Genomic DNA, 26120 nt, shown 5'->3' with positions numbered 1-26120 from the left:
GCTGACCGCTGTGGGTGTGCACGGCACTCAGAGATGACATCATCCAGGTCAGAGGCTAGTAGGTCAATCTACAGACCTCGGATGATGATAACAGGTAACTCCGGACTCAACGGTGAATAGCACTAGCGTATCATAACAAAATGTTGGTGAAATGAATGAGTTTCGCGGCAGATAATGCGTTACTTAGAGGCTGCGTTTCGGTGCCCCAGTCACTATATGGATATACACAGATCTAAACATCGTCTGAAAGACTCCAAATGACACCAAAGTTATATGGGTGAGTAAACGACTGTATTTTATGCCAGAAATAAGGTCCAGGTTGTAAAAAACGGTAATTCCCCTTTAAGCATTCCAGTCCACAAGTAAGCTAGTTGGCCATGTACAAAATAACCCACTGCAAATATTCAAGTTATCGAGCCAAGGTTAACGAGCTAGCTTCAAATGCATCGTTGCCCGGATGCTCTTTAACGCTTCCAGAATGTGAGCAGTCTAAATAGTGTGTCTGAGTGTGCACTTGGTCTTGTAATTTAATGATATAAAAGACGAATCAAGTGCTTTAGTTCCATCTTTTTAACCTCTGTACTTCAGAAATCTCAAGAAAATATAGAAGGGACCATGTCGCACCAGATATGTCAGGTTTTTTTCTGCAGGCATTGAGATGTTTAAGTTGCGCCTAGCCAAACCACCCACGCAAAATATACACCCCCCACACACCTTACATCCAAGCCTTTTGCATAAAAGGTGCATTAATTACTCATACCACATGTAGAGTGTGTCCTGCTACAAGGTTAGAAGCTTGCAGTCCAGTCAAAGTGTCCTTGACCGGCACAATGAACCAGCAGAGAGCCTCAAGAGGGAAACCTGCAAGTGTTTCAGTATGACGGCCCGCATTCTTGAACTTCCTCACAGAATAGGCGAGTGGCAATGCGGAAGCTCGACTGAGCATCAGCCAGTGCTGTGTGGGCCCATTTTCACACATCCTCAGACAGTATATCTCAATATTAATACAGTGCAGATCCACTTGATTTAAAATGCATGAATTTCCCCTCCTTACACACCGCTCACGTTGACTTTATGCGACGCTACGGCGAGGCGTCCTTTAGAGCGATCGGCAGTTTGTCAACGCAAACAATCCGAGCACTGTGAGAACTCTGAGCGGGAAACAATTCAGCCTGAATGTGTCTTTGTTTGAGATGAAGGGCATCGCAGTCGCCGTCTGGGACTATTAAGCCCACTTTCTGAAACAGTAGAGCCGTGTGTATAAGGAAGGCTCAAAAATAGAAGTGTCCCTCCTCCACTCTCTCTCAGAGGGGAAGGGAAGAGGAGGGGGGGAGGCTATCAGTCTCCATGCTGCTCATTGGGCTCAATTACCGTACGTCCTGCAGATTGTAGCCTTTCATGTGCTGAAGTTCTCACCGAGCATTCTGTCTTTCTGTCCATGTGTGTGTGTGTGTGTCCGTGTCATCAGCGGCGATTGTCTCCAGCGAGCAGAACCCGGTCATCATCATAGCGGTGGTGGCCGTGGCGGGGACCATCATCCTGGTGTTCATGGTGTTCGGCTTCATCATTGGGAGAAGGTACGCTCTCGCGGGCCCGATTGACTCTCCGCTCCTGTGAGTCTGCGCTTGTCAATTAGCTTTTCTGTCACTCACGGGCCTCCCCATGTCTGTGGAGTAGTCGCACGCGCACACACACGTGCACCCATCATCTCGTGGCATGCCGTGCTAATGGGTTGTGATGCATCATTTTCTTCCCCACCAGCCCCCTACAAATTTTTAAGCTATTTTTTTTTTGTCTGCAGAGCCATTATGAAACAAGTACTCCAGAGCGAGAAAGCTTTGGTTGTGCATTGCTGTGTTTGAGTGTGTGAAATCCTGAGGGCAGGATGAAGTATGGTGATGATATTTTTTTTTTTCCCCCGCCATCGCAAAGCACCCAGCCCGTTGTCATTACCACCATTTCCTCGCATACTTTGTGTTTTCATCTGAGCAAATGAGATCTCACCAAAACTTGCTTTCCATGATGGATTCATCAGAATGACCCCATTTCAATGCTTTGTGTGTTCTGCTTCAGGGATCACCCTCCTTCTTCTCTAAGTTGTTATTTAGTCGAACCCAGAACAAGTACCCAGATGGATTCAGTGTGACTTTCACTTTCTAGTAATGGATATCTCTGATATCAGTTAAAGGGGAACTACTGTTTTTTTTTTACAACCTGGACCTTATTTCTGGCATAAAATACGATAGTTTACTCACCCATATAACTTTTGTGTCATTTGTATTCCTTTGGGAGATACTTAGATCTGCGTATATCCATATAGTGGGAGTGAATGGGGCACCGAAACGCAGCCTCTAAATAACGCATTATCTGCGTTCATTTCACCAATATTTTGTCATGATACGCTAGTGCTATTCCCCGTTGAGTCCGGAGTTACCTGTTAGCAGACGAACCAGGTTGTAAAAAAACAGTAGTTTCCCTTTAAATATAAGGATCCATATATCAGGTGCAAACAGGAACTGCTAGCCTAGCAGCTAGGGCAAATCAAATTCAAAATGTAATGTATTATATACTTGTATACGTATATCATATATTAATTACCTCTTGATTTGTGTATTTTTACCCCTCTCAGTGCTGCCTTTTAGTGGTGCACTTTCATCAAATTTTGTATGGAATTTACATAAAGTGCAAACGTTGGAGGCACAACAACTATTAAACTGAGAGTTACATTTTTTATTTAAGAGACATCCTTAGTATCCCTCAACATTTCTCAATTCTTTTATTTAGTCTCTATTACAGTAATAGTAATGTACAGTAAACTGTACCATTATGCACCTATGTAATCAAGCAGTTCCTTTCTAAGAAGCATACTTGTGATATGAATAAAGCAGCTTACGACAGTCGTCTAATAGAAACCCAGGTGGTAAACCGGGATCTACTTACTTGCTTTATCTGAAACGGATACATGCGTCATATTGCTAGAGTAAGAAGGATGGGGGTTCGAGGGAATTAAAAGAATGCATGAGGGCGTGTGCATTTGTCACCTAGAGTAAGTGCATGTCCATCATTTGTGGCTTCCCATATTATTGCTTTTTTTTTTTCAGTTTATGCCCAAAGACTTGTGCAGCGGATCACCTGCTAGAGGCGACCTTCAACCCGTTAACATTAACATTAAAAGACATGTTGAACAGTCCTTTACAGTGCATGCATTATGTCATATGCTACGTGATTATAAGCTTGAGCTGTCTTTTGGATCCGCGGCTCTTCGCTCAGCCGGAAAGCGCCTTTTGTCATGTATGGCGCGTTAAATGTGCTGTAATTTAGGGCGTCTATTTCCTCCTCACAATCAGCTGATCCTGCCACTCTCTTTCCTCCCCTCTCGCGCAGGCACTGCGGGTACAGCAAAGCCGATCAGGAGGGAGACGAGGAGCTCTACTTCCAGTGTGAGTGCCTGCATTCATCAGCACATACACCGCACCGTACACGCACCATATACTACGTGCGCACACACACACACACAGAGAAAAACAGAGACATCTCAGTCGCTGGATGCTGAAACGGAAGCACGCCTCAAAACCCATTAGCACCCGCGGGCATGACTGGTTTATCCCAGTCAAGTCAAAGCTGGAATCTGTCAGGCCCAACATCTGCTGCTGATTGGCTGGACTATCCTTGCGGAGATAAAGAAGTCAGGAAACTACAAACACATGAAAGTGACAGCTGCCACGAAGAGAGTAGAGGGCTGACCTGTGTGTAGAGCAGAGTTCTTTAAAAATGTAGCCCGTCACAAGTCAGATGGTTTTACTGTGACAGAGTTTCTGGTGTGCACCACAGTTTGCTGTGTCTGTCATAGGTGCTTCTTCTATCAGTAAGGGTTTTTTTTTTCTTAACTGATACACCACCCCTAATGATGCCCCCGGAGATGCAGCTGCAGACAGCTTCCCCGAGTGGAGCCGTAATGATCCGCGCTGTAGGCAAACTGCCGATTTGGAAACAAAAGGGTCAGGGGTGTCGCGAAGCGCACGGATGGAGCAGAGGCAGCAGCAGCGGTGCCGGCGAGCCCAGGTTGGCCGCTGCTAAGGATCTGACAGATCCTCCTCAGCGGCTCGCAAGTCCCACCTGCTGAACACAAAGAAAAAAAACACACACAAACAAGGCCAGTGTCGGGCTTAATGGAGGGATCCAGCGCGCAATATCAAATGACAAGAGGCTGCCAGGGTGACGGACGCCAGATAGTGCACAAATCCAACACGCAGACCCAATTTGTCCACCGCGTAGAGACGAGGAAGTCGCGATAAGACATCTCCTATCTGATCCACTGACATCTCGGACGGACGAGGCAATTACGGGAGCGAGCGGAGGGAAATCTCGGCTGCCGCGGCGTCCCCTCGCCACAATTGTTGTATTTGCTCGGGCGGATTGGTCAGCGTGCCGTTCTCCTGTTCAGACAATAAGTGTCTCTCTAACTGGATGTGCTCGCCGTCGTGTCATTTTTTTGAAAATTGAATTGTTTGGGCCCGGTGCTTATCCAGAGTATCACTGTTGCACTGTCTAATTAAATTTTAAGTTGACAGGTCATGTTGTCGTCGGTGGAATTTAAAATTCATAGTGTAATAGCCCCCGCGAGTGGCCTGTTAACTTAATACTGCATAATATCGTAATTTTCTGTTAATTTGGGAGCACTGTGCAAAATAGTAACCCTCCACTCACTCTCTGGCCTCCCTCTGTTTATTTTTCTGCGCACTTGTTTCCGCTCTCATGGATATTCATGAACTGTTCCCATATCGTCGTCGTTGGAAATTGCAGAAACTTCTGTGAGAAAAAAAAAAAAAAGAAGTCCCAAACCCCTCGCCTGAGGCACGAGTCTAACAAAAGAACGCTGTACCACACGTTCTCCCACGCCTCATTTAGCCTCATTCATAGGGACCTATTTCATGATGGAAAACGCTGCATCTGCATCTCCCCTTGTCTTATCGTTCCTCGATGCTCGGCCCTGCTGTCGTTTTCAGAGCATATAATTGCTCATTGCCGTCTGCAAATGCAAATATGGACTGAGTGATTGATTTCCCCCGCCCTGAGTAATACTTTAAGATTGTAATGGAGAGAGACAACGTATTAACCAAAGAACATAGTCTGAACATTATTTCAATTGCACTAAAGGACTGAGAGAGCTCTTCAAGTCGACGTTCTAATCCCAGGATATTAACTTAACCCAGCTTACTGTCTTACATTTATCTTTTTTCCTTAAGGCATTGAAACCTCTATACACCGATCAGGCATAACATTATGACCATTTGTCCTAATATTGTGTAGGTCTCCATTGTGCCTTCAAAACAGTTCATCAGAGAATAGACATGGGTCTTCTGAGGGTGTCCTGTGGTGTCTGGCAACAGAATGTTGTTAGTGGGGGGGGGGGGGGGGGCTTTGAGGTGAGGGGCCTCTGTGGATCATCCCACAGATACTTGATCAGTTTGGGATCTAGTGAATTTGGAGGCCAGGTCAACACCTTGTGCTGTTCTTCATGTTTTTTTTTAGTTGTTCCTAAAGCGTTTTTGTGTGTGTGCCTGTGTCAGGCTGCATCCTGCTGGGGCTGGGGTGCGTGGTCAGGTCTAGGTGGGTGGTACGTGTCTAAGTAACATCCACACGAATGAATGCCAGGTCCAATAGTTTGGATTGTCACAAGATGGTCAATGCTATTCACTTCTCCAGTCAGTGGTTTTAATGTCGTAGCTGATCGGTGTATTGAAAAAAAGTTGAAAAGTTGAGAACTTCTGGCTTATCTGAGAGACTGGAAACAGTTATATTTAAAGGGGAACTACTGTTTTTTTTACAACCTGGACCTTATTTCTGGCATAAAATACGGTCATTTACTCACCCATATAACTTTTGGTGGGAGTGAGTTTATCGCGGGAGTGACTGGGGCACCGATATGCAGTCTCTAAGTAACGCATTAACTGCCACGAAACCTCTGACATCATCTAGGTCAGAGGTTAGTAGGTCAATCTACAGACCCCGGATGATGATAACAGGTAACTCCGGACTCAACGGGGAATAGCACTAGCGTACGATACCAAAATATTGGAGAAATGAATGAGTTTTAAGGCAGATAATGCGTTACTTAGAGGCTGCATATCGGTGCCCCAGTCACTCCCACTGTATGGATATATGCAGATCTAAATATCGTCTGAATTACTCCAAATGACATCAAAGTTATATGGGTGAGTAAAAGATCGTATTTTGTGCCAGAAATAAGGTCCAGGTTGTAAAAAACGGTAGTTCCCCTTTAAGAGGGGAAACCTGAAATGTGGACTTGATTTCAAGCCACATCAATTCTAATGTGTGTTTTTGAAGGTAGAATAAATGAATTTTACTAATGAGCAATCAGTTGTTTAACAAATTCAAATCGTTGCTAACCTGCACACACATTCCTATAATCTATATAGAATTCCCATAATAATATTATGGACCTAAAAGTATGAACCAACGAGGCTGGTGAGACAGACAGGAGGTTAAAGGTAACTGACAGCTTCACAAAAAGCGCCGCACACAGGTTACTCAAATCTTTGCTTCCCCTTTATGCGTTAAATTTTTAATTTTTTCCTCTTACGCTGGCCGCTGACTGCTCAACAGTTCTCTCTGAATCACTGGTCTTACTAATCATTTGCCTGTCAAGTGCCCGCTGGTGCGCAGTGTGCATATTTAATCATAACAGTAATCCTCTTACCTTTCTACAGTCAAATTTCCAGGCACCAAAACCTACATCGACCCCGAAACCTACGAGGACCCAAACAGGGCTGTCCATCAGTTTGCTAAGGAGCTGGACGCCTCCTGCATCAAAATTGAACGGGTTATTGGAGCAGGTGAGCCCATCCCACGACTCTCGGCTCTTTCTGTTTAGTCACTCTGCGCTCTCATATATCACGCTGACAGCCAAATATTTACACCTTGAATAGGGACACAGCTTCATGCTTCGTATATTGATAGAGCAATTGCAAAGGGGGGGGGAAAGTTCATTGCAATTAATGCGTGGGCTGCATCTGGCGGAGGCAGCCGCAGAGAAACCCACAGCTGAAAAATTGCTGCCACATGGGTTTTGCAGAGGCGGTCAATGACAGTATCTATGCATCTCTAGCATGTCTTATTATAGGTCTTGGTTGCACTCCCCCGAGTATAACAAGATGTCACATTCCAATTTGTATTCCAGCCCTGCACAGCTGCTTTGTCTTAAAATACACTAATAAATTTGTCATCGTGAAGCGCTTTTATTTATTTATTTTTTTATCTCACCGGCCCCCTTCACTTGTAAACGGTTTTTATCCCACACGCGCTCGCAGGAGAGTTCGGGGAGGTGTGCAGCGGCCGGCTGAAGCTGCCCGGGAAGCGGGACGTGTCGGTCGCCATCAAGACCCTGAAGGTGGGCTACACGGAGAAGCAGAGGCGGGACTTCCTGTGCGAGGCCAGCATCATGGGGCAGTTCGACCACCCCAACGTCGTCCACCTGGAAGGGGTGGTGACGAGAGGTGAGCGCGGCGTTGATGAAGCGGTTCCTCAAAAACAAAATTTGGCAGGATCCGCATCGGGGGGGTATATTTAGCTTTGGGAGGTGGGAGTGTTGCAGTTAGAGTGGCATTATATCTGATTAAATTAGCCACACTCCCTGTTTAACATTTTCTCATTTAGACAGTGTAATAAAAGGAGCAGATGGTAACTTTTAATTAAAAGCCAATGAAACGCGGCTAAAAATAACTTGAAAGCGCGCTCGCTGTAGTCATTTGTTGTGAAGCATTTTGCAGGCAAATAAAATGTAGCTATTAATTAATCTTCCCCCTTTTTGTCCACTTTTTTTCTTTTTTTACAGGTAAACCGGTCATGATTGTCATCGAGTACATGGAGAACGGCTCATTAGACGCTTTCCTCAGGGTGAGTATCACCTTCAAAGCAACATCTTTTTGTAACTTTACTTTGCGTTTAGGCAGAGACCGTCCCAGAGAGCGGGGAGTCTGCAGCAGGATCTGTGCAGCGCATAAATATCATAAATCTTGTGCCGGAGCCGCTCCGGCGCCGCGACCTACATTTCCCTCATGGTCAGTGAAGACGGCTGACCTGCCCGTGTTTCTTTCTCCTTTTCCACAGAAACACGACGGCCAGTTCACAGTCATCCAGCTGGTGGGGATGCTGCGGGGCATAGCGGCGGGGATGAGGTACCTCGCCGATATGGGATATGTCCATCGAGACCTGGCCGCGCGGAACATCCTCGTCAACAGCAACCTCGTATGTAAAGTGTCGGACTTTGGCCTGTCGAGGGTGATAGACGACGACCCGGAGGCTGTCTACACGACAACTGTGAGTCAAGTGCTTGGTCTCCTCGCCAAGAGCCCCGTCGTCCGAATCCTCTAATCTAGTCGATGCATGAAAATAGAGCAGAAGTACAAGCGCACGCACAATGTTTGATATCTCTGCTGCTTTTTGGCACGACTTTCTTCTTAGGCATCCTTTAAAAACACTTTATTAATTGTAATTGATGTAATTATTAATTTAATTATGCCTCATAGTTCAGTCATACCCCGATCAGCCACAACAGTAGACGTATATAACGTTGACCATCTTGTGACAATTCAGTGTTCTGCTGGGAAATTTTTAGACCTGGCATTCATTCGTGTGGACATGTAGAATGGAAAGAAAGGGTGGTGTCAAGGATGACACCCAGACTCTTAACCTGGGGAGAGGGGGAGACTGCCGAATTGTCAATTTGAATAGAGAAGTTATTTATATTGGATAGGGTGGTTTTGGTGCCAATGAGAAGAATTTCAGTTTTACTACTGTTGAGTTTGAGGAAGTTGGTGGAGAACCAGGTTCTGATTTCCTGAATACAGTCCGAGAGGTAAGTGGGTGGAAAGGTGGAGCTGGGTTTGGTAGACAAGTAGAGCTGGGTGTCATCCGCAAAACAGTGGAAATTAATATTATGCCTATGAAATATCTGGCCAAGGGGGATGAGGTAGATGATGAATAAAAGAGGACCAAGAACAGAGCCTTGGGGAACACCAGAGAAAAAGGGGGGGGGGGGGGGGGGGATGTAAATGTTTTTAACTGAATGAACTAAGTGCGGCCAGAGAGATACGAGATGAACCAATTGAGCCCCCCCACTAACAACATTTTGTTGCCATGACACCACAGGACACCCTCAGAAGGCCCATGTCCATTCTCTGATGAGTCACAACTGTTTTGGATTCAACAAAGGAGACCTAGACAATATTAGGAAGGTGGTCATAATGTTGTGCCTGATTGGTGTTCCCAACCTTTAGTATTTAGAAATCATTTTTGAAGCATTTAAACCACTGTACCCTTTATGAAGATTCATAGTTAGCAAGTCTTTCTGCTGATGCTTTCAGTAGTTGTTTCTTGTGTGCTGTGATCTTGTGTGTAACTGAAAAACTCTCTCTGAATTGATGTTTTAGGGGAAGATGCAGGATATAATGAATGTGATCTTTGCTCCAGCCACTGACCTGCGTTTTACCGAACAGGGCGGCAAAATACCCGTCCGGTGGACCGCGCCGGAAGCCATCCAGTACCGTAAATTCACCTCTGCGAGTGACGTCTGGAGTTACGGCATTGTCATGTGGGAGGTCATGTCCTACGGGGAACGGCCTTACTGGGACATGTCCAATCAAGACGTGAGTTACCTCCTGATAAAAAGTCTTTACGAAGCCTACGATAAATTTGTTGACTGCCGCAGAAAACGAGATCGAAATAATCGATCTGTAAAAGCCTGATTCAAGTCAGAGATGGGGAAGCCTACAGTGAATGTGGAAATAAATCATCTTTTGCTATAATATTTGTATTTTTTTTGCATGTGGCACGCCCCTTCTGCACTTTACGAATAACGACTGCGGTATCGATTGCCACTTAATTGTTGACTAATTTATTACATTGTCTGGTCCCGGCTTCTCGGGTTTTCACTGCAAAGCTGGTGTAAGTGCTTTCTACACTAAATGATCAATGATTTCCTCGTAAACATAAATGTATAATGATTGTCAGCTGTATTTAGTGTAAGAGTGTCACCAAAAGGCAAGAGAGTTTTAGCACAGGGGACGAAATCAGGATCTCAACTGAAACTGATACTGTTGAACTAATTATATCTGAAGGGGAGCATGGGTTGTAAGAATATAACACTCTCCCTAGATTCATCCCTAATGATGCCCAAATGAGGTCCCTCCACTAAAACAGAAAGTTACGAAATCCCAGTTTTTGTTTCTTTTTTGAGGCTTCCTTACAAGACCCTCCCGAGAGCAGCTCGACGGGGACGGTAACCTTGGGCTTAATTAGTTCAAGAAGTCTCGCTAATAATCGCGGCGTTTGAATCAATTTGGAGGAGAAACAAGCCTGAAGTGGGACATGCGTTCAAATGATTTCCCGAGAACATGGATTCGGCCGCGGTTGCGCTATTAATATAAATAACAGGAGTGGGGAAACGCGTGTCATGCAGAACGCCTTCGATTCAGACGTCTTTATAATGACTTGTGGTAATGGGAACCAGTGTGACTAGCAGCGTCGAACCGATTGCACTTTGAACAACCTGTGCATGTTTTGCAGTTTGTGTTGCTTTGTTGTAGAAATAGAAGATAAGGCTCGGATTTTGGGGTGCTGCAAATATATGAACTCCTGATATGTCTGTGAAGGTTCTCGGTCATCCAGGTCATGCTATATCCAATAAAAGCATTGAGTTTTTTGAGAAGATGTTGTGCCACTCATCCGGGTAGCTTCTTCAGTTCTAGTGGACTGGTGAGAAGTTTGAGGTTTAAGCAGGAACTTCTTCTGAATTCTGAATTAGCTGCACCGGTTTCTGGTTGTTAACCCAGCAAGCAAGTTCCAGTAGGAGTTCCTATTTAAACCTCAGACTTCCCACCAGTCCCCTAGAATTGAAGAAGCTACTCGGATGAGTGGTGAAACGTCTTCTCAAAAAATCTCTACAAGTCCAGTTGCCCTTTTTTGAACCTTTTTTGAATAACTTCTTCTGAAACTTGCTTGTTTCCAACCAGAATTCAGTGCAGCTAATTTCCATTAACGGTTAGATACTTTCCTGTCATTGAGGGACAGGGAGACCGTTTGTCCCTGTCCTCTTCCCTATGAATGGTGCTCTAATAACCCTTCTCCGTCAGAAGTTTCAGCCCCATTCACACCTTGAGACTGGAGACTCTGACGGACACACCTCAAATTTCCCACCAGTCCCCTAGAACTGAACAAGCTACTCGGATGAGTGGTGAAACATCTTCTCAACGGCTTTTTTGATTGAACTGCTGATGCTACACAGTCTAACATTTGCATGATGTCTTCTGTAACTGTCAAGTAACACAACGTAACCCAACAGCTGTACCCCAACCTAATACTGTGAAATATCAGAATGAAATACGGTCAAACTGCAATAACAACAGGGTAAAATCGAATTACCTGCAACTGCACTATCATAGGCGTCCAAAGTGCCACAATTTGTTCCCATCTTGCTTTCCAATGGCATGAAAATCAGTGCGTCAGAGCTGGAAATGCAGAGATTTCTGATATTAGGTAGTTTATGTGTTTCTTCAAGGTACAAAGGCATACAGCTCATTTGATTGCAAAATAACGGTTGACAGGATAGTATGATTCATAATCAAATTCCTCACTTTGGTCCTAAACCTGCATTTGCACCATGAAGTAAATTGTAAGAGCTGACTCCTAGCATTGCCCACACTTCTCGTCCACAAAGAACACATTTGCTTTTTTTTAAGCCCCACACTTTTTACAAATGTCACAAATTGCTATAATGATTGACTCACCCGCGGTTCTCTGAGTGCTGTTGCCGACTTTCCTGCCGGCTCCCGCTGAGAGAGCCCGACTGCGCCAGACCACTCGAAGCTGTTGCTTATTCCTCGGACACTTGACACATTTTGATTGATGGTGGAAGGCGAGCGAGTTCTGGCCTTAAGAGCCGCACGCTGGTGTTTAGCAGCCGCGGCATCATAGCTAAACATGATTAAGATTCTCCGGCGCTCCAAAGCCGAGGCCCGCTGATTGAACGATCAGGTGTTGGAAATGCAAAGCAAGATGGCTGAGCATGCGAGCGGCGTATGCTCTTCCACTTGGCAGGCATCAATGTCAGAACTTTTTTTTTTTTTTTTTGCGCTTTGTCAAGACGTCAGCAAATATCCTCTTGGGATGCACAAAGAATTATTTGCATTTTTCCCAACAGTTTCATTGTTTTGACACCTTTTCCCTCCGTTCTTGTCTGAGGAGATCTGACAGGAATAGCTAATGCATATATGCAGAAACATACACAGCTCCATCCGCACAATATAGTAAAGAGAGGTAGGGGCTCAAGCCGAAGTGCCTGATTCACCTTGTGTTCTCATGACACTGACTTTTAATAAACCCTTTGGTAAACTGAAAGCATGACGCGTAGTGACAGCAGATTAGGTTTAAAGGCTCTGCAGAAAGATTGTCTCTATTTATTAGCATCTGTCTGTCTTTATGTTGCTTGGTAGCTTTGGTTAGCTGCTGAGCGGGACATACAAGCCAGCAGCGTTAGGTTAGCTCATATTTCACAAGGTTCGAATTATCCTCTGCTGCTCTGTGGGCCTACAAGCCAGCAGCATTTACTTAGTTTATTTAGATTGTAGGTTAAGCTAGCCAGCAGTATTTAGTTAGCTTATATTTTACAAGGTTTGAGTTAGCGTCTGCTGCTGAGCGGGACATACAAGCCAGCAGCATTTACTTAATTCATTTAGATTGTAGGTTAAGCTTCATATCACATGACTATAGGTTTGTTAGGGTTTCTCAGTTGAACAGGGCCTCTAAATGTGTTTTGCCTTGGATTTTGGCACAAGGGATTGTAACATCTAATCCTGTGTATTAATGAAATGGAGCATATATCAGAGCCGTTTGTTTAATGTAGGAAGTGAATCTAAGGGAAATAACTCTGTCTATACTGTAGCACAAACCATCTAGACTATTATCAAAAGTGACCTTGATAACGCCTTGTAAGGTCATCAATAAAATCTTGAACTCAATTCTAAAAACTCAGCCAGTAAAGACCGATGGCCGTAATATGATCCCATGTAGCTGCCGTGCTTAGCTCCAACTGGATATTGTTTCTCCACAAAGCCCAGTTATGGGAGGGTGAGGACGAAATAAAAGCAGGCATAACCTTTCAGGATAAAAGCTCCGAATCCGGTAATACACCTGGACTAGAAAAAAAAATAGCACAAACCTTTAAGCGTGACCATCAAAGAGGATTTGCTTTGTTTTGGGTATTATTAGCGATGAATGGTCACACGATGTAGGATCACGGTTGGATAAAAGGCGGAGTCACAGACCAAACTCCAGGCTTTCAAGCTCACCGGGTGGAGGGGGGCAGCAGGGGTTGTTCACGAACCAGTGGATTAGCGGTTTGATCACCGGTACATTGGCTACACACTGAAGTGTCCTTGAGCAAGACACTGTACCCCAAATGGCTCCCATTGGTGCCACTTGGGGTATGGTGTGAATGTGAATGAATGGGTAGATGTGTCATGGGAGTATCAGTAGGTACAAAAGCTTTTTACAATCCATTTACTTGGTGATGTATTAACATTTATACCAATTGTGTGCACTGTGCCATTCAGTTGCAGTATTACTTTTGTGCATGTAGCATACTGTACGCAATGGTGTGTTGTAGTAGACAGTTAGGGTCCATTGATGTTTAAAATGAGTCTGAATCAATGATTGCTCAATGCCTACCCATTTGGACTCAATAGTATTATTAAACTGCTGCCATTGTAAACCCGGATTTCAAGTCACATTCCAATCGCACACCAATTTTGTTGCATTTTTGCTTAGACCCCACCTGATGAAAAGACCCAAATCCCCATCAGTTGGCAACACTGTTCTCCTTTCAGACTTTCAAATGGCTCTATCCTCACTGTGGGCGATTTACCCATGGCGCTATAGAAGACATTATACAACAGTTTTCACAGGCTGAGTACTCCGTTTGACAAGTAAATGGACTCAGACGTAAAACGTAAACACCGTAAAGTGGCCATTTAAACTGTATTACTTTCTTTTTTTTTTTTTTCCAGACAGGCTTAACAGATACAAGTGGAGATCATTAATAGATCTCGCGGAAGGAAATACAGTAGAACGGTCTTGGCAGCCCCATACTGGTAGAGGAAGCTGTTAGACATAAAATGCTTCGTGAAGGAATGCAGAATTATGAGTGACTAGTTGCTCCGCCATTCCTTTTCAAAGCTCACCGGTGCAGCTATTTCAAATTGTTCTGAAGAACAATTTCCATTCACTCAAAACAAAGCTGGCGCACACACACATATAAAATCTGGTCGGCCATTTATTCCTCCGCTCAACCTGCCGTTCACAAAATTGATTAAAGGATCAAATGTGCTTGCAGAGAAGTAAATTGTTCACACTGTCAGAACGGTTTGGGGTAATGTCATAGTAAAAGCTGACAATAAGCAGTTCTGGGGTTAAAGTGAAACTAATTCTACAGATTAATCCAGATTCTACAGCGAGGAGTAACACTGAAGGCTGACGCTAAGGAGTTCAGTTCAGTGGATTTGGGTTAGGTTGATGTCAAATGGAGCATGGCTTGGCTGGTAGCTCAGCGTTTTGGAGTTCGGTTTTGAGCGATGCTAGAGGCTGACATGAAAGAGATGGGATCAAGGATTAGGCCGAAGGTTAGGGAGATACTGAAGTGTGATTTATGCCTCTGCAGGACTAGATGTCGTAGCCTACGCACGTTGCCAGCCTACGCACGTAGCCAGCCTACGCACGTAGTTTACGCATGTACCCAGCTTAAGCACGTAGCCAGCCTACGCACGTAGCCTACGCACGTAGCCAGCCTACGCTCATGCGAGCCATTTATACTTGTCTGTGTGGCCTGGTCTGCAAAAACGCCACCCAAACGCTCGTCGGCGCTGTGTCTTTTGCTAGTCTGGCTAGTTTTGTTTCTACTTCCTGCTTCACTTTCAACAATGGCGACTGAAACTTTTCGTCGAAATTTTGCAGAAAAGATAAGTTGCACAAATGCTTGTACGTTCGAACCTCCTCAGTCAGTCTTTCTTCAGTGATTAGAAAATAGCGGAGATGGTGAAGTAGCCGGAAATACTGAACCGGAAACACGATGCTACCAAGCGGACCAGTCCCTTGCGGTCTGCGTCGCCGTGACACGTAGTTCCATTTCTGTGGAGGTGCGCTTCAAGCTACAGCGTTACGTCGCCGTAGCCACGCCATCAAATTGACACAAAATGATGCATGAACTGCCTGTAACTGTTGAGTCTAAAGTTACCAAAATGCTGAGTTTGGTGTTACGGTTAAGGGAGACTGAAGGCACTGGAGGTTAATGATACCAAATGCTGATACTAATGCCTCCATCTGTATTGTGTCTGCAGGTCATAAAGGCAATAGAGGAGGGCTACCGTCTTCCAGCCCCTATGGACTGTCCACCTGGCTTACATCAGCTAATGCTGGACTGCTGGCAGAAAGACAGAGCTGAGCGTCCCAAGTTCGATCAGATAGTCGGCATCCTTGATAAGATGATTCGCAACCCTAACACACTGAAAACCCCAGTGGGAACATGTACAAGGTAAGGAAATGAAGGCGCAAATGAGTCCTTTTAAGACATAACTCCACACAATAAAGAATTTGAACTTATATTTGAGCACATTAGCAGATGAGCCGGAGTGTCCAGTGGATGATTTAGCTTCTCTAGTTCAAAGATGAAAGATAAATCCCAGCGGATCGATACCCCAAAGCAGCTTTATCGTCAATAGCAGGGCTTTTAAATCAATCTCTATAATGAGTTCGTAGCACTAGAGTGCAGTGGGAACCCCAGACCTCACTCTGACATTTGTCAAATGAATTCTGTTTGCAGCCCGGACATTCTTTGCTGAAGTGAGATGAGACTTGGTGGTTACAGCTGCTTAAAAAGCTCTTTATTATACGGAGACCATGTGGAGTGAGAATTTGGGAATGTATTAAGATTGAAAAGATATTGACGTAAATATTTCTCATAAGCAGAAGCTGACATGCTGCATCTATTCATGATTTTCTTATTGATTGAAGCATCCAATCAGCAAGTTTTCCCCCCCTTCTCACAATTTAACGCGCTGCAGGATGCTTTTGGTCGCCGCTTTGTCTCATCTCGCGCTTCATTGTGTTTTCAGACGGAACGTTTCCTTTTCACATGAGAAATGAATGTCTTTCTGTGTTCATCCCGCAGACCAATTAGCCCACTGTTAGATCAGAGCACACCAGACTTCACCGCTTTCCGCTCAGTGGGAGAGTGGCTGGAAGCCATCAAGATGGAGCGATACAGAGACAACTTCACAGCAGCAGGCTACAGTTCCTTGGAATCTGTGGCCAGGATGTCAATCGAGTAAGTGGACAAGAAGCCCTCGAGGGTTTAAGCATCAGTGGAGAACGTTGAAAACCACACCACCAACCACAAGTAGACTCCAACTCACCTGCACTTCCATTTGTTTTCCATCCGTTCTTGAGTAAACAAATCCACATTGGTATTCAGTTGGGGGGTTGGTAGATTGCCATACCATGAAATGCATGAGTCTCTGAAACAGGCATATATTAGAGAAAAGCCTTTATTATTATTTCCCCCCTGTGCTATATTAATGCTACACCTTATAATATTTTAGTGAGAAGCCCTTGTATTGATCTGCTCTTGTTCTAATTAGCTGTTTTTGTGAACTCAACACTTCATCCAATGTTTACCTCTTGATAAATCCCCTCTGGCGTGCATTCCCACAGCAACTAACTCTGTTACCTCAACAAAAGAACCACGTTACACCTGTTCCTCTACCACTCTGAACTCGTCTTTAAAGGGGGAATTACTGTTTTTTTACAACCTGGACCTTATTTCTGGCATAAAATACGATCGTTTACTCACCCATATAACTTTGGTGTCATTTGGAGTCATTCGGATCATATTTAGATCTGTGTATATCCATATAGTGGGAGTGACTGGGGCACCGAAACGCAGCCTCTAAATAACGCATTATCTGCCGCGAAACTCACCAATATTTTGTTATGATACGCTAGTGCTATTCCCCATTGAGTCCGGAGTTACCTGATAATCCTCAACGGGGGAGTAGCACTAGCATATCATAACAAAATTTTGGTGAAATTAACGCGTTTTTAGAGGCTGCGTTTCGGTGCCCCAGTCACTCCCACTATATGGATATACGCGGATCTAAATATCTCCCGAACGACTCCAATTGACACCAAAGTTATATGGTTGAGTAAACGATTGTATTCTATGCCAGAAACAAGGTCTAGGTTGTAAAAAACAGCAGTTGACCTTTAAGACCAATTGTTAAACAAAAGCAAAATGGAATAATTGTAACGAACTGGTGAGGACTGTTAGCCTGGAAGCCAGCCTGCCCGCAAAACGTTTATGGGGGTAAAGTTGGAATTAAGCTCCGGCAAAGATTTTTTTGGTCCAATCAAACAGTTTGATGGACAGAATAGTAATAGTGAGCACCGTGGAGTGGGTTTAGTTTACATTACAATGACTTTACACACTAGAACAGGGGGACTCTCAATCCCACAGTCTTTAATTTCTGTCATGTGTGGGTTTTAAGAAAGTCTTTCCCTGCCTTAAGCTTCAGGAACTAGAGTGAACTCTTTTCTGTGTTGTATACTTACTACTCGAGGCCGGCAGAATATTAACGTCAGCCCAGTCTGTGGCTTTGCCCTTGAGCTCTTATGTTAAGCTCCCCACTTGCGTCAGTTGTTAGCATCTGTTTCCACATCACCATAAAGCACTCGAGTCCAAATAAACTGCTACATCCTCCTTGATATTGGCGCATTAATGGGATTCATGAACGGGCCTGCTGTGTTTCGGTGCCGTACTCGCGATAATGAAAAACCCAAAGCTGTATATCGCACTTGTTTTGCCTCATAATGTGGTCTCAGGTGCGCTGACTGATGCGCTGTCCTGTCTTCCAGGGACGTGATGAGCTTGGGGATCACCCTGGTGGGCCATCAAAAAAAGATCATGAGCAGCATACAGACTATGAGAGCCCAGATGCTGCATCTCCACGGTACAGGTGTCCAGGTGTGATGACATGCGACGGGGGCCGCCTCGGACCGGGGCCGAAAGCAGAAACTTATATGGAGCAGCGCCTGGGGACGTGACCAGGATACTTATCAAAGCAAGCGGACATCTGTTATGTCTGAATCTTCCGGCTGAGTCTGGAGTGAAACCATTCCTTTGTTCCTCAGTGAAGGAGGTCCGCCTTTTCAAAAGGGCACTAAAGAGAGGAAAAGGGCAAAAAACAGCAACAAAAAAAAAGAAACTACCTGGACGAGATGACTTTTTTTCCTTTCTTTTTTTGTAGAAGCGCTAACGAACTCAACCACATATCAAACGGCGCCTTGGAAAGGAGTTTGACGCTTACGTTCTTTGACTTAACGAAAGAGAGAGTGCACACTTTGACTAGGATTTTGCTTTAAAACGAACAAAGAACTACTTGTCCACTTGCAGTAGTTTCACTTGTTTCTTTTTCTAATTTGTAATTATTATTTTTTTGTGTGTGTGTCTGTTTTCCTCTTCTCTTTGGATGTGACAACAGGGTAATTTTTATCCAAACGCGGAGGGAACTTTTTACGTGCAGATTTAAAAAGGTACCTTTTTTTCTGTGCTGGACTTTTTCGAGCTGTTTGCAGTGACTTTTCCTTCACGTCCCGTCGGAGTGCAAACGGTGTTCCTCTCGTGCTCGTATGCAGCCTACTGGAGCGGCTTCATCGCGCGGCTTCAGCTTTTCAGAAGTTTTTTTATTAAGAAATTCTCTGACAAGTGCAACGCGGAGGAGACGAATCGCCAGACTTTTATACCAGAGTAGCAATATTCTTTGTCTTAGTGTTCACTGCAGGAGTTTCCGAAAAGAGAACGGAGAGGACACGTTGCAGCAGCGCAGTAGAAAGATTGTATTGAAATCACAGCCACTGTTTATTGATTTGCCATCATTTTGCTTAAAATATTGCACACAGTGTGTGTTTTCGGCTGCAAATACAGTTTTTCAAGGGTGGACCCGCGAGCAAGAGTAGACGTAATACTGCCTTAAAAATGTGTTTAGATTTAGCGTTGCAACTATTTTAGGCACTTCAATGGCAACGCTTTCTGTGGCTCATTTCAAGGGCGGAAAAGCTCCTTGTTTTTTTTTTTTTTGCTTTCCTTGTAGTGCGAAATCTGCAACTTGAACTTGGTGTGCACGGTTTACTGTAGCGCCACGAGTGACGCAGTTAGCGAGGGATAGTCGGGCTAAAAAGAGCAATAATTACCAGGTAGAAACGGTCCTCAGCAGAGATTTCTTCTTTTTTTTTTTTTTTTTTTTTTTTAAGGTGCTAGGTAAAAACGCATGTGCGTGCCGTGCTGAGACAAAACCTTCGGAAAGATTCAGCCACTGCTGGTAAAGGAAAGGAATGTACCTCTGTGACCTGAAACGGTTCGGAAAGTGCTCACAAGACTGACGTGCCAACTCATGAAATGAAATAATCATGTCGTACTTTGCCTCTATGATATGCTAAACGTTTGATGAAACCCTTACACGGCGTGGAAATGCTGAACTGAGCGGCTGCGGGGATGAAATAGGCGCCGTTTGAAACACTAGAAAGGTGCCAATTAGCCACGCTATCATCCTCTGACACATTGTGCCGCCCAGAAATCAAAGAGGCCCCTTCAGGGTTTGGGTATGAAAATGCAGGACCAAACAACGGGGCCCGAGTCGGAAGCGGGCCGCGCTGTTAAATCCCTCCGTCCCGGCTCTGCGGGCAGTCGAGACAGCTCCCTTGTTTATTCATGCGTCTCTGCTGCTCGTCCCTCACAGGCGTAGATGAGACGGAACATGCATTAAAGTGTTTCTTAGGACGGCTCCTCTTTTCTTCCGCACAGCTTTTTATGGAGAACACGGATGGGAGATGTGCTAAAGGCCAATCAGCCCGTTTGGTGCCATCTGTCTCCACTTAAAAATAATAATAATAAAAAACGTCCATGTTGAGTATCTTTTAGTGAAGTATTATTTGATGAGACGGTACAGTTATTCAACTGATAGTTAAAGAGGAAGAGGAGGGGTGTTCACGGAAGAAACGTATTTCAGTGATGCTGTAACATGTCAACCTATATTTTATCAAGAATCAACCTCAATCCCAGCCACTAATTCCACTTACCATTTCCTAAAGTATGTCCACACTGAGCCAGAAGCATTGGACTATCCGTCAACTCTAAAGAGAAAAATATAGTCTGATAATCGTACATGCAAGCCTGCATGGCTGACTGTGTACGTCAATTATGCGCGATTCAATGGCAACTTGGACTATATGAGCATATGTACTTACGTAGTCCAAGTCCTCATTGATTGTGGGCTGCGTACAGGCAGTCTGAGCAGATCTGTGGCCTCTCTGTGACCACTCATTTCAGCTTCAAATTATATACTACCGCAGCTTTGTGTTCACGCGGTGCCGGGTTGATACAGCTGCCACTGTTTGTTTTAATTTCTCAGCTTTGGACTGTAGCGCGGGCAGAAAAATTCCGATCACGGCAATCAGCCGCTATTCACACTTTAGTCGGAACCAATTAAGTTTTGGCACTTGCGCGGGAATCCTTAAAAAATCGCGGGGAAACGAGAATTTGGGAAGTTACAGTACTGATCCTAAACGTTGATGAACTGCGCCTTTAACCGGCAGTACGTACGAGCAGGAATCCAACAAGCTGCCTTCACGCCACCAATTGTCAAACAACAGCGGTACGAAATATATAAATGGCAGCAACTAAATGGCGAGTCTCGCTGTGGGAAGGCACAGTAGGGGTGTACCGGTACACACAAGTCACGGTTCAGTACGTACCTCAGTGTGTGGGTCACGGTTCGGTATGGGTTCGGTACAACGGGAAAAAAGCAACAAAAATTAGCTTTATTTATTTTGAACAGACACCAATTGACTGACAAAAATAAATAAAAACCACCTCCTGTTATAAAGTAAAAAATAGACATATGAGTGATGCCGTCTTCTGTGCGTTAGCTTGTTTGATGTGTTTCCTGCGACGTACCCAACCTCCGCGAAACATCGTCGGCAGACAGTCTTTGTCCGGTCCATCACTCCCGGCTCTTCCAACTCCACACTTCTCTTAGTACATCTACGCTCCACACTCTCCATTACTATTCTTCTTCGTCTGTTTGTATTCTAATGTAGTAGGCTAACGAGCTAGCAGCAGTTAGCTAGCAGCTTTTAGGCTCGTTACCGCCACCTGGATTGAAGCGATGACTCGACTTTTTCTTATTTATTTTTTATTTTTTTTAATAGTCTCCTCACTCAGACGTATCCGCCGTATGACTCAGGAGCCCGTACCGTGACACCGCGGGACAAATACAAATACCGCTACACTCCTAAATTGCACAGTGCAGGTTTTTAGCTTGAACAGAGGCATTCTCATCGGTGTCGTGTTTGACGTTCGCTGGCTCAGTGTGGACGAAATGCGTCGATCTATTTTCGGCGTGGAAGTCACAGAAACGAGCCCTGACCAGACCCCTTTGTGATACATACCCTCCCTTTATACTATACAGCAGAGCTCAGCAATTGGGTCTTAGCCAGACCTTTGAATTGAATACCGGTATAAAGTCATTCAGTCAGCACAAAACTCCCCCAGTTCACACAGGCAGCACTCTCTCTCTCATAACCCCTTCCCCCCTTCCCCCCGACTCCCCACTCCCCGCTCTGATTTTCAAACCGTGCCCCCCCCCCCCACACCCCAGGGTAAAAATTCCTCTGTCCCCCCCCTTTTTTTTTCTTTTCCCTGTGCTGTGGAGACTTGAGCCAAATTGAGATTAAGGCCAGGATGGGATCGATCCGACGTCCAAATCACTTGCAACCTTCACCAACAGAAGTCACTTTACTGTCCGTTTCGGCTTCTCTCACCTGCTTTCTGAACTTCAGGTTGCTCAACTCCGGACTAAAAAAAAAAATAAAAAAAAGGTAAAGATAAAAACTTAAAAAAATAAAAAAATAAAAAAGACATAAACCTGCAGGAAGTAGAGTGTCGGTGTGTTCGAATCAGGAATAGCAGATAGAGTAAGAAGTTATTTTTCAAATCTTGCGGTTGAGCAGTTGGAAATTAGTTTCACCGCTTTGGCGAGGCGGTGGATAATTCCAAAGAGTGCAGCACTGTTGATTGTGTCAGGAAGAGCTGAGACTTGAGGGGATCTTTGTATATGTTCTAATTGTAAAACTTGTACATTTTATTTATATTGTTTTTTTACACATATTACTCAGTAGAGAGCTCTGAATACATTGAAAATGCACTATATTTTTCTATCTCGCAGATGAATTATTGTCACCCACAAAACTTCTGTTGTACATAATTTTCCATTTAGGACCAAAGACAGCTGGTAGGATGCCCATCTTTACTTTGACTCTGTTTGGATTTTGCCTTTTAGTTTGTTGTACAGTGATACAAATTGTCAATTTATTATTTATTTTTCTGTGATAAAAGTATTGAGAATATTCACTGGTCAAAAGTATTTTCCCCAACAGCAGAACTGTAAGATCCTTTAATTAGACAATTTCTTGTTACATAGACAATTCTTTTTGCTTTGTAACCTTTGTAATAGACTGTACATATATTTTTGGAAATATAATACAATCTCTATAGAATTCTGCGGTGTCTTTTGTAGTGTTTTTATCATCAGTTGCATCATTCTTGTAAGGCAAATGTCAAATATTCACCACTGAGCCATAACATTATGAACACTCCTGACAAATATGCTGTTTGTCCTTCGCGCGCCGCCAAAACACCTAGTCTCTGAGGACCTCTAAAGGTGTCCTGTGGTATCTGGCACCAAAGTGTCAGCAGTATATCCTTTAACTCCCATATATTCTGAGTCGCAGCCTCCACAGGAGGTGGCTGGTTTATGGTGTGCCCTTTCTCAGACCGGTGTCTAGGTACTCGTGACTCTTGGCTGGGAGCAGCCCACGAGCCTCCTACATGGCCACAACCATCTCATGCAATCTATCCCGTGATAAACCCTGCGGATCTACATTGATCCAATTGAGATATTTCCCAACACTCTACGTGCTGAGCCTAAATATACGCCTGCTTTTGACTTTTAGTTATGGTATCACACTGCCTGGCCAAAAAAAAAAAGTCACCACCCGGATTCAACTAAGCAAATAGGTAGGAGCCTTCTATTGGATAATTACTGCATGGGTGATTCTCTTTCAGCTGGCAACAAGTTATTTAACCCCAACTGATGCAATGAGTAGCTTCTCATTTCTTAAACAACCATGTCTAAAGACACATCCTGTGGTCGTGGAAAATATGTTAGTCTGTTTGAGAAGGGTCAAATCATTGGCATGCATCAAGCAGAGAAAACATCTAAGGAGATTGAAGAAACTACTAAAACTTGGTTAAGAACTGTCCAACGCATTATTAAAAACTGGAAGGATAGTGGGGAACCATCGTCTTTGAGGAGGAAATATGGTCGGAAGAAAATTCTGATTGATCATGATTGGCCATCACTTAAACGTTTGGTGAAATCAAATGGAAGAAAAACAACAGTAGAACTCAGGGCTATGTTTAATCGTGAAAGCAAGAACAATTCCACACGTACAATGTGAAGGGAACTCAAGGGATTCGGACTGAACAGCTGTGTAGCCTTAAGAAAACCACTAATCAGTGAGGCTAACTGGAAAAAAAGGCTTCACTTTGCTAGGGAGCATAAAGATTGGACTCTGGAGCAATGGAAGAAGGTCATGTGGTCTGATGAGTCCAGATTTACCCTGTTCCAGAGTGATGGGGGCATCAGGGTAAGAAGAGAGGCAGATGAAGTGATGCACCCATCATGCCTAGTGTCTACTGTACAAGCCTGTGGGGGCAGTGCTATGATCTGGGGTTGCTGCAGTTGCTCAGGTCTAGGTCAATACAAGATCTTGGTGAAAAATTAACCCAGACATTCAAGAAGTGGATGGATCAATGTGATTAATATGTTCAAAAAGTATTAATCGTTTCATAGTTTACAGTAAAAATCATCAGTGATTTTGTGTGTGTATGAATGCGCTTGTGAAACCGCACGGACACACTTACAATTTGTTTGTACAAGATAACACAGCCAGAACTGTCTAAACACTCCTCCAAACTTCCCTGTTTTGTACTTTAATCTTCCGGAAATTCCAGTTACTCAACAGAGATTGAACGGATTTCTTCTCGTCGCATCTTTCAGCAGTTCTAGTATTTATTTTGGTAAGTCCAGTAGTGGCTCATCATTCTGTCTCCAAGCCTGCTCAACTTGTCTCTGTGAAGCACCAGCTCCTTTTCTGTTTTTTTCTTTTGTTTTTTTCTCGTGAATCTGGCCTCCGTCCACGTGTTTTTCTGTGCTGCTACTTCTCAGCTCCCATTAACTTAAGCTGCACGGTCTGATCCTGCTTCAGTGGTTAGATCTGGTGCCTTGTCTTAGTGGCTGGCTTTAAAACCTAAAGATGGATACTTATCTCAGCAGACAGTAGATAAAGGAGGCAGTCTTAATCTGTTATCAAATGGGAGTCACTTTAAACCACTTTTTTTAGTTGCTGCTCCAGAAATACATCAGGAGGAGACTTAGTCAAGCAGCAGCTTGAGTGACAAAGAAACTAAAAGGGTTATTTACCCAAATAACCAATGACATGCAATGACTCATCATTCATTCATTTTCTGTAACTGCTGTCCTCAGAAGGTTGGACATAGACGTAGCGGTCATTGGGCGAGAGGTGGGGTACACCATGGACAGGTCTCCAGTCTTTCTCAGGGCTAACACAGAGAGACAGACAACCATTCACACTAACACCTATGGTCAATTTAGAATCACAAATGAACCTAACCAGCATGTCTTTGGATGGTGGGAGGAAGTACCTGGAGAGAACTCACACAGACACAGGCAGAACATGGAAATTCCACACAGAAAGGCACCAGTTGGCCTGGATTCAAACCTGGAACCAATGACAATCAAACACAAATAAAAAATAATCTAACCAATGCACACAGAAAGGAAAGCAAAAGTAGTGAAAAGAAACCCTCTTTGATAGGTCAAAAATGACAACAACAAAAAAGAGTTCCTATAAAAATCTGGAAGACAAGAGTCACAGATCAAGTCATTAATTTTTTTGTGAAGCAGAAGAGGGGATTGTAAAACCACAAAGAAAACGTGACAAAAGAATGTTATTTGTATTTATTTCATACATATTACTTCACGTACTCATCACTCCCACGTGTCTGGAGCTTGTCCTTTAGCAGTTTAGACGTTTAAGCCACGGATGTCTCATGCGTTCACAATTATTTTATCGTCCAGTCTTTTCCATCACGTTTCAACGTTTTGTTTTTATCAGTACGTACGCTTTCTGGCTCCGGCCAAATCAACATGGCGATGTCTCCGCCCAGATCTCCAGTCTTCCCACGCAGGTTTACGTGTGTGCCGTTTGAAAGCGCGTGCGGACCAAGAATATTTTGTTCAGAACGTGCTGCTCTTCAGTTTTCACAGTCACTCAAATGAAGAATGTTCGTTATATTCAGCGATACCAAGAATATTCCATTTACACTGGAAAAAATAGAGTGCCTTACAATTTTATAATGTTTATAATGATATTTAAGCAGTAACCATTCCAGATGGATGGTGAATGCAAGTGTCATGGTTCTGTGTTTAAAGATTTCCTGTGAACCTGTTGAGTTTTCTGTTTTATTTTGTAAAGTTCTTCCTTGGTTTCCTGTTTAGTTGAACTCCCTGCGTTCTCCCCTTTTGATTGTTTCATTGGTTTCTCCTTGTGTTGCTCCGCCCTCATTAGTTTCACCTGTGTCCCGTCACCCCTCTGCCCACTTGTGAGTATATATATATAGCCCTGCCTTTCCCTTTGTTCTCTGTCGTGTTGTCTGTAATCATCCCATGTTGTGTGTCACTTCTGTCCTCTTAGCCTTCCCTGTATGCTTCTTCAGTCCTTCCCTGTTTTTCACTTCTTACCTGTATTTCATACTTGAGGTTTTCCGTTATCTTGCTCCATGTGCAGCGCATTCAGTTACCCGCTTGTTTGTTAGTTTTCATTAAAGCCGTTTTGTTTCTAACTCCTGCCTC

The 26120-nt window shown here is 44.1% G+C and overlaps 1 protein-coding gene across 3 annotated transcripts in view; it reads left to right on the top strand.

Annotated features, from left to right (window-relative positions):
• epha7 (eph receptor A7) overlaps positions 1-23419 on the top strand; it is a 90784-nt gene extending 67365 nt beyond the window's left edge. The window contains exons 6-15 of one of the 3 annotated variants that reach the window (XM_084560389.1): positions 1469-1577; positions 3385-3440; positions 6732-6857; positions 7332-7517; positions 7856-7917; positions 8131-8340; positions 9519-9668; positions 15411-15604; positions 16241-16396; positions 17983-23419. In XM_084560389.1, coding sequence (XP_084416515.1) covers positions 1469-1577; positions 3385-3440; positions 6732-6857; positions 7332-7517; positions 7856-7917; positions 8131-8340; positions 9519-9668; positions 15411-15604; positions 16241-16396; positions 17983-18097 — 1364 coding nt within the window. In that variant the 3' untranslated portion in view covers positions 18098-23419. Of the gene's footprint in view, positions 1-1468; positions 1614-3384; positions 3441-6731; positions 6858-7331; positions 7518-7855; positions 7918-8130; positions 8341-9518; positions 9669-15410; positions 15605-16240; positions 16397-17982 lie in introns of all 3 variants that reach the window. The other 2 variants (XM_084560388.1, XM_084560387.1) reach the window with 2 other exon arrangements.
• The last annotated feature ends 2701 nt before the right edge of the window (positions 23420-26120 follow it).

The sequence above is a fragment of the Chelon labrosus genome, assembly GCF_963514085.1.
Source record: "Chelon labrosus genome assembly, chromosome: 14".
Taxonomy (NCBI): domain Eukaryota; kingdom Metazoa; phylum Chordata; class Actinopteri; order Mugiliformes; family Mugilidae; genus Chelon; species Chelon labrosus.
The sequence above is the reverse complement of the archived record's forward strand: the minus strand, read 5'-3'. Positions and strand labels throughout refer to the sequence as shown.